We start from the raw sequence: 12,965 nt of genomic DNA, 5'->3' as shown, positions 1-12,965 counted from the left end.
GACTCCTTGGTACATAACAACAAAGGACAATCACCTCCAAGGCCAGAAGTTGGCATTTTTCAGCCTGAGGTACCTTTATCGGCTTCATCACAGGGCACCTCAGTCTTGGTCAGAACTAACCCCAAGTGACCCCTCTTAGTGAGCTTACCCCTCATTCATGGGCCTCAGGTGTGGTCCTGTTCACAGAACTTAGATTGCAAAAGTTCACTCACTCACAGTTCCAGTCCCCGACTCATGTAGTCCTCACACTTTTCTAGGCAGCCACTACTTTAAGGAGACAAATGCTTAGAGGCATCAATTCTCCCTCTGTCATATTTATTCATTGTCAGCTTTCAGATGCATAGCAAATGCTTGAAAAGACCATGGCCTGAATCGGGCACATCTTAGTCTTCACATTGACAGCAGTGTTCCTCAGCAATGTGGAGAGGTCCCTGACAGCAGGCTTGCCCAGTGTAAGACATCTCCTAATCTCTTGACAGTGGATACCAAGGGTGTTGACTGTGGATCCAAGTTGTGATGTTAGAGAAGAGTACTGAATATCCCATGGACTGTCAAAAGAACAAAGAGAGATGTCTTGGAGTAAGAGCAGAGTGTTCCTTAGAGGCAAGCAGTGTGAAACTTCGTGTCACATACTTTAGGATGTTTATAGGAGAGGCTATTTCTTAGGAGGGAGCATATGCCTAGGAATGTAGAGGATGAACAAAAAGAAAGGAAAAGGTTCAACCAGGTGGACTGACACAGTGACTGCAGCTTGAGTTCAAGTACGTCAGAGACGGTGAGGATGGCACAGGAAAGGACAGAGTTCAGACTTTGTTGTTCATAAGGTCACTGTGAATTGTCCTCAGTTCAACGACACCTAACAACAGCAGCAGTGCTTACAGGCGGGCCTCTAAAGGCACCGTGGTTAAAGGCATTCAGCTGCTAACCAAAAGTTTGACAGTTAAAACTCACCAGCTGTTCTTTCAGAGAAAGATGTGGCAGTCTGCTTCCAAAGAGATATACAACTTTGGCAACCCTGTGGGGAAGGTCTATCCTGTCCTACGAGATCGCTGAGTTAGAATCAGTTCCATGGCAGTATGTTTTTGTCAATTTTGCTTCTAGACACTGAGTGTCATTAGCTGTCCAAGGTCCCCCAGCAGGTTCTCTGACGAACCACGACTGGACAAGCCCTGAATGCAGGCCTTCTCTCTAACCACTGTGCCCATACCTCCCCAGAGCTTCAGGACAGGGCACTAGCAGGTGGCTTAGCCAAAGCCTCAGCCCCAGGCACTGTCCCTGAGCTGCCACAGAGGCTGACTGACTCAGTTCCCCCTCTCTGTCCCACTGGTTCAAGCCTTCCCTCTGCACCCTGAGAACTTAGTCCATGACCTCTCATTGCATGTCTGCCTCTCTCCTCCCCACCCATGCGGTAGGACCTCCAAGTCTTTGATCTGAAGAGTTCTTCACTGTGTTTTGACACAGGGAGTTAGTTGTTAGGGCCCCCAACACAGCAGTGGTGGCTGTTTGTTTTCTCTCAGATTTCTGTTGCTGACAACAAGGCAGATAATTAAGGCTGAAACGCCTGACAGAGTTCATTGATTTTCCCGCATGGGACGTGCTGGGTATTTGCTTTGTAGAAGGATTGCTACGCTCAGATCACCAGGGAAACCACAGCAGCTTGGCTCCTCCGTTCCATTGAGAGGCGGGTATGTGGGCCCATCGCTCCATCTCGTGTCTGATCGCGATGTCAGTTCCTCAGCCTCATCAGCAGGAGGAACTTCATTTTTCTGCAAAATTCTGGACTTTGTGGAGCCATTATATCAATACCTAATAACTGTTATTACCGTCACTATGATTATCATCATCACTAACCAGGAGTCAATTTCTCGTTCGAGCCCCTTTCCTTTTCTCTTTTCACTTCTCAGGCTGCTTTTTATTTCCCCTCCTTCTCCCCCGGAGCAGTCAGTGGTAAGGCGAATAGCTGTAATCTGTAGCTTCTTGTTAGTGTCTCTGTGTTGGGGAAAGGAGAGTGAAGCATTGGCTTCAGTAAGGAAGATTGGAGATTGATTCTTGGCCTTTCCTTTGTCTGAATGCTGTTGTCAGTGTTGATGATGATCACTTCAACGAAAGAGAAAAAGAAATATCATAGCTCACAATTAAAATAGCCCCTGGACACAAATCCCAGCTCTAAAATTTGGTGGCTATGTGACTTTGGACAAATCGCTTGGCATCTCTGTTTCCTCATCTATGTTGTTATTACTTGCTGTTCTCTCCAATTCATGGTGACCTTAATGCTGTATAACAGAACAAAACATTGCTTTTCCCCATGTCTTCTTCATGCTTGTTGGTGTTTGAGTCCGTTGTTTCAGCCAGTGTCAGTTGATCTCATCAGGGCTGTTTTTGCTTTCATTGACACCCATAAGACTTTCTTCAGTTCATTTTCAGGAGTAAGACACCAGGCCTTTCTTCCTAGTCTTTCTTAGTCTGGAAGCTCCCCTGAAGTCTGTTCATTGTGGATGGCCCTACTGGAGTTGAAATACTGTTGACATAGCTTCTAGATCATAGCAACACACAATGGTGGTGCTTCTCATCATTCTCAAAACTCTCATTGCCACCAAGCTGAAACTGGCTCATAGCTTACCCTCAGAGGCTGTAAATTACACAAAAGGGGATTGCTCATTTTCTTCCTCAGAGCAGATGGTGGGTTTGAACAGCCTGTCTTTGGGTTAGCTGGTTAGCAGTGTAAATCCTAACCGACTAGGTCATCAGAGCTCCCTTGCTATTGTTGTTGTTATATGTGCCATCGAGTCACTTGCAACTCATGGTAACCCTATGAACAATAGTCCTGAAACCTGCTCTAACCTGTGCCAAACTTATTGTCTCTGACACATCTGCCCTCATTAGCCAGTCATTGAGTCAATCATTGAAGGTCTTCCTCTCTTCTGCTGTACCTCCAACTCTCCCAAGCATGAAGTCCCTTTCCAAGAATTGGTCCTGCCTTGCAACATGCCCATGTATGTCAGATGAAGCTTCAGAATCCTTGCCTCCAAGGAGCAGCCTGGTTTCACCCTCTCCAGGAAGAACCTGTATCGCAGATCAAAGGCATCAATTCTCCTTCTATCACCCTTAGTCATTGTCCAGCTTTCAGACACATAGCAAGTAAATGCAAAGACTATGGCCTGGACCGGATGCACCTTACTTTCCAAACTGACGTTAGCTCCCTACTCATCTATAAATAAGAATAATAAAACCTACCTCTCACAGTTATCAGAAGAATGAAATGAGATAGATAATCCACTGATGAGTTATAAACTGGTTGCTGTTTTTAAACACAGAATACAGACACTCAACAAATAAACAACAGCCAATGATACGTATCTACAGAGAATGTCACACAGAAATGTAAATAAAACTCAAGGACCCAATCAGATGCAGAGAATGTTTATATAATGTTCAAGAAACTGGTGGGTTTCGATGCTCAGTAAAGCATGAATTCAGAGGAGCGTTGTCACTTGTGTTGGGAGCCACCATTGATGTTCATCTTGTTTTATAGCCTTTGGATAGCATGCCTATCCTTATAGAAACATATGGTTTCATTTTATTAAGTTTTTTAAAACCATATTGTATTTAGGTATCATTAATACTTTGGGTAAGTACATTGTGTGGTTTTGTGGGGTTTTTTTCAATTAAAAAACAGTCAATGGAAAGATGTTAGTATAGTAAAAATGTTTGCCTTTATTAATGTTTTTTTCTTTTTTTTTCCCTCCCCTCAACCACTTTCCTTAAATCTATTAATGTTTTGAGTTCAAAGTTTTATTCAATATTTACTCTTCCTTGATTAATCAATAAGCAAGAGATTTCTGAACTCAAGCCCAAGTACAACCCCTATACACAACAGATTCCAGTCTTGCACCGTCTTCACACTTCTCACCATTGTTGCAGTCACTGTGTCAGTGCATCTTGTGGAGGGTCTTCCTCTACCTTTCCACACATGATGTCCTTTTCCAAGGACTGGCCCCTTCTGACAACGTGCCCAGAGTGTGTGAAACCAACATCTCACAAGATTTGCTTCTAGGAAGCATTCTGTCCTTTCCCAAGGACTGGCCTCTTCTGATAACATGCCCAGGGTGTTTGAAATGAAGTCTCACAATCTTTGTTTCTGAGGTCCACTCTCTGGCCATATGTCCTCCAAGGCAGATGTGTCTGGGCTTTGGCAGTCCACAGTATATTCAGTGATCCTTGACAACATCACAGTTCAATGGTATTGTTTTTCTTAAGTCTTACTTATTCATTGTCCAACTTTCACATGCATATGAAGCAACTGAAAATGCCCTGTCTTGAGACAGATGCACTTAGTATTGAAAGTGATAACCTGGGGATATCCCGGTGGCCTAGTGGCAAGAAGCTGCACTGGAATCCCAGAGGCACATGGTTCGAATCCACCAGATTCTCTGCCGAGGAAGGAGGGACAATCTCCTCCTGTACCAGTCAGATCCGATTTCACACACACACACACACACACACAAATAATAAAATAAAAAATTTTTTAAAAAGTGATATCCTTGTTCCTTAGCACTTTCAAGAGATCCTTGGTAGCAAATTTTTCTCATGCGATATATCATTTGATTTCTTGACTGCTGGTACCATAAATGTTGATTGTAGATCCAAATTAAATGTGTCAGGGTTGGATTCTTTCATCATACCTATTTGATCTGTATGCTGAGAGAATCACTCAAGATGCTGGATTATCTGAAGAAGAATGTGGCATCAGAATTGGAGACAGAGGCATCAAGTGTGTTATGCAGATGACACAACCTTGCTTGCAAAGTAAAAGGGTTTTGAAGCACTTACTTGAAGAGGATGAAAAACTATTGCCTTCAGTGTGGATTACACCTCAACATCAAGCAAACAAATATCCTGACAACTAGATCAAGAATTATGATAAATGGAAAAAAGATTCACAGCCCCATGGTGATTATTAAAAAGTACACAAGACTCAAAATTAAACTCCCTGTCCAAAAAGAACTTGTAGCCTATCATAGAAACTAGACAAATAAGAAATAACTCTGAGGGAAAGTCAGCGATGTGTATGGCAACAGTGCAGACTGAAATACTTTGGCACTTAGCCAGTACAATTAAGAGAATGAAAAGTTTAAGTGTGAATTGGGCAGTCTAAATGCAGATGCAGACCTGGAAGGGACCCCAGAAATCATCTAGGCCAACTTTTTTCCCCCCAAAAAATGAAAAAGAAAATATCAGCCCAGCAGGATACAGTGTTTGTGGAAGCCCACACAACAAGTTAGTGGCCAAGCAGAATTGAGAAGCCAGAAGCTGCAGTTCCCAGACCAGGGGTCTCCCACCTGGAGTGAAGGGAGGAAACGGAAATGCAGGAGGCAAGGATAAAGGAAGTTGCAGAGCAATGCTCACAGGGGAAGCAGGCTATTCTCTGAACCTGGTGTATAAAAAGAACAAAGGTAGGAATTAGGGAGTAAGAAAGCATTCCTAACTTACCCTAGGACCCAGGAGGGCTTATCATGATGGATGGTGCCTTGCACCTATTAAAAGGTTTAGTTAGGCATTTCTTTTTCTGGAGCTCTCTGAGGCAACAATCAATAATGATAGTGTGTGGGATACATTCCTAAATGTGTGCCTTCTTTCTTCATGAGAGGCGTGAGCAGAGATGATAGCAGGTGTGCTTGGTTCTGTGTCTCCCTCTTGGTGTGCGTGTAATGTAAAATGCCCATTGCTCACCTGATCTGCTTCTGCAGCAGCTACCATAGGCTGGGATCCCATTCACCTAAGTAACTTCTCACGAACCTATCATTTTTTAAAAAAATTTTTCTTGTAGATATGTGTTGATGTGTTATACATTTGTGAAACCATTACTACAAGCAAGAGCATAAAAATATCCATCACCCCTAAAAGAATCAGCATTCCCCTTTGTACTCCTCTTTCCTGCCCTCGCTATCCCTAACTCTCCCACCCACCCCTCTTGGGCCCTAGACTACTAGATCTGCATTCTGTCACTATAAATTAGTTTGTATTTTCCAGAATTATATATAAATGGAGACATAAATGATGCGGGGCTTTTGTTTTTTGGTGGTTTGTTTTGGTTTTTTTTGTTCTGATTTCTGGTACCCAGCAAAGTTTTTTTAAATTTTATTTTATCCATTTTGTTGTACCTGTTACTGACTCATTCCTCTTTTTTGTTGCTCTTGTTTGCCTAAATTAAAGAGGAATTGAAATGCTTGCTACAGAAGATCAAAGATATAACTACATCTCAACATCAAGAAGACAAAAATCTTTCCACTGGCCCAGTAGGCAACATTATGATAGACGAAGAGATTAAAGTTACCAATTATGTCATCTTGCTTGGATCCACAATCAACATTCTAGGTACCAGCTGTCAAGAAATCAAAAGATGTGTTGTATTGGGTACATCTTCTGTCAAGGACCTCTCTAAGGTGTTAAGGAGCAATGATGGCAGTATAAAGACTAAGGTGTATCTGATTCAAGCCATGTCCTTTTCAATTATCTGTTATGCATCTGAAAGTTAGACAATGATTAAGGATGATAGAAGAAGAATTGATGCCTTCCAGTTGTGGTGTTGGAGAAGAGTGTGGAATATTCCACAGACTACCAAAAGAACAAACAAATATGTCTTGGAGAAAGTGGAACCAGGGGGTTCTTGAGGATATATTTTGGCCATGTTGTTAGTAAGGGCTGGTCCTTGGGTGGGAAAGAATCATGCTTGGAAAGGTGGAGGGTCAGTGAAAGAGAGAAAAACCCCAATGAGATGATTTGACACAGTGACTGTAACAATGGATTCACATCTGTCAGAGATGATGAGAATAGCACAAGATGGGGCAAGGTTCAGCTCTATTCTTTGTAGGGTCTCTATGAGTCATAGTTGACTCAACAGCATCTAATAACAACATTCTATTGACATGTAATATTTCTCACCCAGAAAGTCAAGTAGTATCATTTTTATATATGGCAGACATCTAGAGGATGAAAAGAAAATTCTAGCTGTCACTAAGTCTGGTGACAGCACCCCACCCCCAGGTATAACAGAATGATATGCAGCCTGGTCCTATGCCATCCCTGTGTTGGTTGGGGCTTAGACTGCTATAATCCACAGGAATTCTAATAATTTATTATCAAAAGTAACTTTCCATCTTACCCTGCTGGAACCTGCCCAACAAACAGACTTACCATGACATAAAAGATAGCATGAAGTGCATTGGCTGGGAGTTGAGCCCAGGTCTCCTGCATGGAAGGCAAGAATTCTACCACTGACCTAAACCTGTGTATATTTATTTATTTCCACCAACACTTCTGTTGAAAGGGCAAAAACTAAAACAAAACCCAAAAATCTCATCAACAAATGAATGGATAGAGAAACTGTGGTATATCCACACAATGGAATAGTATGCAGCACTGAAAAACAAGGAACTCACGAAATATTATACAAAATGGGTGACCCTGGAGGACATTATTCTGAGTGAAATATCTCAGTCACAAAAGGACAAATACTATATAATGCCACTCTTATAAAACAGGACTGACATGGGAGTTGGGGGGAAACTAAAAAAAGAAGGGATAATTAATGAAAACTGCATTGAAACAGATGAGGGAAAGAACTGTCTAAAGGAAATATATGATTAGGTATTATTTGCATGACAGCAATCTAGAATAAAAGGTGCATAACAAACTGGACTGGGGGCCAGGGGGAGGGAGGAAATAGTGCAAAGATGAAAGAATCTTTTTAAAGAGAAAAGTGAACTGGGGGCGGTAGTGGGGGAAATGTGCAACAATCAATGAATGGAAATCCAAGTTTCTGTAAACTTTCATTAAAATATCAATTAAAAAGTTTTTCTAAAAAATCTTTTCAATAAGGTAAAGTAGTACAGAATGGTAGAGGAAATTGAAATAACCTCAGAGCAGAATAACCCAGGAATTTTAAAAAGCATCAAATGGAGCCTAGAAGTAAAGATTAAAAGAGTCATTAATCCTGAAAGGGAAAGAGCTGAGGAATAATTTAGGGCTGTGACTTTTTCTTCAAATATACAAAAGGTTATTTTTAAAACAGGCCACAGAATAAGAAACTAACAGATTCAGCTTGTGCTGAAAGAGCCTGGTAAAATAGAAAGGACAACCCCTGATGGGAAGGTTGACTAGGTCTGGCCCAGTGGTCGGACGGGGCCACTTTCTGAAGTGGATTAAATGCAGGAGAGCTGTGACTAGGGCTGTCTCAGTGTGGCGCCAAGACCCCAGCAGCTCTCTAATTATGTCGGAGTTGGGGTTACTTGAAAAAATCACAAACCTTTCAACAGACGGGCCTACAAAATAAATACTACTGCCCATGTGGAACTGGCTCCTCGAAAAAATCAGCCAGATGAGACCAAAGGTGGAGCATCAGACAGCAGCAAAGAAGGGAAACACAGAGCCCAGGGAGGATGTGGGAAGAGTACTGTTACACTGAGGGAATTGCAACTGACGTCATGAAACAAAATGTGTGGAACTTGCTGTCAGGACATTCTGTTCAGTTTGGGGTTTCTCCCCCCCCCCCCCCCAAGTCCTTGTCTTCCTAGGCCACAATCCCACAGACTGAGCCCTTGCTCTGGAGCCAAGTTCTGACTTCCCCTTCTCTTTACCTAGAGATATGCCGGCCCAGGCCCGGGACCTGGTGGAACGAATGAAGAAGAGCCCAGTGAGTACAGGGCCCCAGGACAGCCTTACAAAGGACTGGGTCTCAGATTGACTGGGAAGAGGCTCCCAGCCCTAAAAGAACCCTGCCTGCACCACAGCAATTCCTGCGGTGGGCTTGTTGTTGCTGGGCATCATCACGGCTGTCCTGATGCACGGTGACCTTGTGAACAGCAGGCCTGTCTTTACCCATGAGAAGCAGGCCTCACCTGGATGTCCCAACCTTGCCTGCCTCCTTGACCCAGGCTCCCCCCAACCTCTCCCTGGGGCTGCCTGTCGCGGGGGTGGGGGGGCGCGGGGGAGAGGTGGGGGGAGGAGAAGGGCAGCAGACAGTTGGCAGTTCTTGTGGCCTTGCCCTCTGGCGACTCCTCCTCACTTCACCCCAGAGTTGGCTTGCAGAGCCCTATTATGTAAACGCTGAGTTCTAAAAATAGGCAGCTCATTCCATCCTTCCTCCTTCCAGCTCAGCAAACCCTTGCCCCTTGAAACTTCTCACTCGCACTTTTGGTTAATGCTCTGTGTTTATGCCTTCGAATTCCTCTCCTGGCTGGACTCCTATTATGGTGGTGGCAGGGAAGGAAGCAGGCTGGACCAGACTGCTCTGAGGCCCTCCCTACCACCTCTTACCCCATTTCATCCTCTCCAGATCCAGGTGAAAAGATTGTTTTTGATTTTATTCTGATCTATTTTAAAAGTTTGAAAACATTGTTTTTCCACAAAATATCCTTCCTATTTCCTTCACCCCACCCACCCATCAAATTGTGCAACCTTATGATTAACACCCTACGACCACCCCCTCCTCACCCCTCTATTTCCACCCTCCGCCCCTCCCTTGGATCCTCATACTCATTCTATGATAACGGTTTTATACAATATTTGTCATTGTGGGACTGAGTGAGTTCACGCAGCACAATGCTCTCCAGTCCCTCCCAAGTTAGGTAGGAATTTACAAAATCATTGCTCCTGTTTGCTGCATAGTATTCCATTGTGTGAATTGTTCCACAACTTTTCAATCCATTTGTTTGTGTTTGGACATCTGGGCTGTTTTCATGTTCTTGCAATGGTGAATAACACTGCTATGAACATTGTTGTACAAGTTTCCATTTGAGCCTCAGTTCTCATTTTCTTGGGATATATTCCAAGCAATGGAATAGCCGGGTCATATGGAATTTCTATGGTCAGCTTTTTGAGGAAATGCCAAACTGCCTTCCAGATTGGTTGTACCATTTTACAGTCCCACCAACAATATAAAAGAATTCCTATCTCACCACATCCTCTCTAACATGTATTACTTGCTGTCCTGTTAAACTTTGCCACTGTTACCAGAGTGAGATGTCATCTCATTGTGGTTTTGATTTGCATCTCTTTTAGTGCCAGTGATTTAGAGCATTTCTTCATGTGTCTGTTGGCCATTTAAATATCTTCTTCTGTGAAAACTCTTTCCATGTCTTTTGTACATTTTGTAATTGGTTTGTCAGTCTTTTTCTTGTGGAGGCCCAGAAGTATTCTGTGAACTTTCATTACGAGACTCATGTCTGAGATGGTATTGCCAAATGTTTGTTCCCAGTTGGTAGGTTCCAGGTATACTCCTTTGTGTGTGTGTGTATATGTATGTATGTATATATGTGTGTGTGTATATATTATATATAAGAAAGTTTATAAAGAACTTGGATTTCCATTCGTTCATTGTTGCACATTTTTCTCCCTGTTCCACTTCCCTCCACCCAGTTCCCTTTTTTCATTGGAAAAAGTTCTTTCACTGCTATACAGTCCCCTCCTCTCAGACCACTTTATTATGCAGCTCTTAGTCTGGACTTTTGTCATGCCAATAATATCTAATCGTATGTTACTTTTATACAGTTCTCTCCCTCGTCTATTTCAAGGCCATGCACATTATTTATCTCCTCTTTTCTTATTTTCTCCCCAATGCCATATCAGTCCGATTCTATAACAGAGGCACTATACAGTATTGTCTTTTTGTTACTGAGATATTTCACTCAACATAATGTCCTCCATGGTCGCCTATTTTATATAAGATTTCATGAGTTCTTTCTTTTCAGTGCTGCAAAATACTCCATTGTGTGAATATACCACAGCTTCTCTATCCATTTGTTTGTTGGTGGGTACTTGGTCTGTTTCCAACTCTTTCCTATTGTTAACAAAGCAGCAATAAACATGGGTGTGCATATATCTGCTTGGGTGACCGTTATGGTTTCTTTAGGGTATATTCCCAGTAATGGAATTGCTGGTTTAAATGGTATTTCTATTTCCAATTTCTTGAGACAACGTTATACTGCCTTCCAGAGTGTTTGCACCATTTTACACTCACACCAACAGTGAATAAGGGTTCCAGTTTCTCCACAATCTCACCAGCAATTTTGCTATTCTTACTGGGGTGAGATGATATCTCATAGTTGTTTTGATTTGCATCTCTCTTAGAGCTAGGGATTTTGAACATTTCTTCATGTGTTTGTTGGCCATCTGAATGTCTTCTTTGGTGAAGTGTCTGTTCATATCCTGTGCCCATTTTGCAACTGGGTTGTTCACCTTTATCTTGTTGTGGCACTCGAGTATTCTATAAATACTATATATAAGTCTCTTATCAGACATGTCATTACCAAATATTTTTCCCCCAGTCTGTGGCTTCTCTTTTTACCCTGTTGGAGAAGTTTTTGGATGTGCAAAGGGATTTGATTCTTAGAAGGTCCCGTTCATCTATTTTATCTTCTTCTGGTTGTAGGTTTTTCAGAATGCTTGGAAGACTGTTCAAGTTGTGGATTAGTGCTTTTAGAGTTGCTCCAAGCTTTTTTCTAATGAAGTTATAGTAATTTATTTTACCTCCTCTTTGCCAAATTCGATACCTTTTATTTCCTTCTCTTGTCTTATTGCTATCACTAAGACTTTTAATACAATATTGAATAGGAGAGGTAATAGTGGGTGTCCTTACCTAGTTCCTGTTCTTGAGGAGAATGCCTTTAACTTCTCTCCATTGAGAACAACATTGGTTCTCGGGTTTATGTCTATACTTCTTACAATGTTAAGGAAATTCCCTTTTATTCCTATTTTGTTGAATGTCTTAATCAGGAAAGGGTGTTATATTTTGTCAAAGGCCTTTTCTGCATCAATTGACAGGATCATGTTCTTGTTCTTTGTTTTGTTAATGTGATGAATTATACTGATTGTTTTTCTTATGTTGAACCATCCTTGCATACCTGTTAATTCCACTTAGTCATGGTGTATTATTATTTTTTTTTTTTTATGTATCATTGGATTCTATTGGCCAGGATTTTATTCAGGATTTTTGCATCTATGTTCTTGAGAGATATTAGTCTATAATTTTCTATTTTGGCAGTGTCTTTACTTGGTCTTGGTATCAAGGATCTGTTTGCTTCATAGAATGAGTCTGGGAAAATTCCATCTTTTTCTATTTTCTGAATTGTTTATGTGGAATTGATGACAGTTTTTCTATGAATGTTTAATAAAATTCACTGTAAAACCATCTGGTCCAGGGCTTTTTTTGGCTGTAAGTAATTTTATTACCTTTTCAGTTTCTTCTTTTATAATGGGTCAATTCTGTTTTGTGTCAGTTTAGATAGGGTGTGATTTTCTAGTTATGTGTCCATTTCTTCTAGGTTTTCATATTTGTTTGAGTACAGTTTTTCATAATATTCCATTGTTAACCTTTTTATTTTAGTTGGCTCCATTGTGACATTGCCTGTTTCATCCCTTATTCAGATTATTTGTCTTTTCCTTCTTTTCTTTTGTTAGGTTTGCTAGTGGTTTGTCTATTTCCTTGCCCTTTTTGAAGAACCAACTCCTGGTTTTGTTGATGGTTTCAATTGTTTTTCTATTTTCTGTGTCATTTATTTCTGTCCGAATTGATATAATTTCAGGGGTTTTGGGGGGAGGGTGTCGAGTTTTCTTGCTGTTCTTTTTCAATGTGTAGGAGATGTTGAGTTAGAGAGTCAATGATAATTTTCCCGTCTTTTCATGTGTTTGCTTATTGCTATAAAGTGACCTATAATTACTGCCTTGGCAGTTTCCCAGAGGTTTTGGTAAGTTGTATTATCATTGTCATTTGTTTCAAGAAACTTAATTTCATTTTTTATTTCTTCCAGCACTCACTATGTTCAAGCAAGGTGTTGTTCAGCTTCCAAATGTATGGGGGGGTTTTCCTTCTTTATCCTCTTGTTATTAATTTCAAATTTTGTAGTATTGTGGTCTGAGAAGATGCTTTGTATTATTTCTGTGCTTTTTAATTTATTGATGCTTGCCTG

The 12,965-nt window shown here is 41.4% G+C and overlaps 1 protein-coding gene across 1 annotated transcript in view; it reads left to right on the top strand.

Moving 5' to 3' along the window:
- PLB1 (phospholipase B1) overlaps nt 1-12,965 on the top strand; it is a 194,642-nt gene that overhangs the window by 159,648 nt on the left and 22,029 nt on the right. The window contains exon 48 of the mRNA XM_006880687.1: nt 8,641-8,692. Coding sequence (XP_006880749.1) covers nt 8,641-8,692 — 52 coding nt within the window. The remainder of the gene's footprint in view (nt 1-8,640; nt 8,693-12,965) is intronic.

The sequence above is a fragment of the Elephantulus edwardii genome, unplaced genomic scaffold, assembly GCF_000299155.1.
Source record: "Elephantulus edwardii isolate Elephantulus edwardi_28Jun2011 unplaced genomic scaffold, EleEdw1.0 scaffold00009, whole genome shotgun sequence".
Classification (NCBI taxonomy): Eukaryota; Metazoa; Chordata; class Mammalia; order Macroscelidea; family Macroscelididae; genus Elephantulus; species Elephantulus edwardii.
This window is presented reverse-complemented; position numbering and strand designations above follow the sequence as displayed.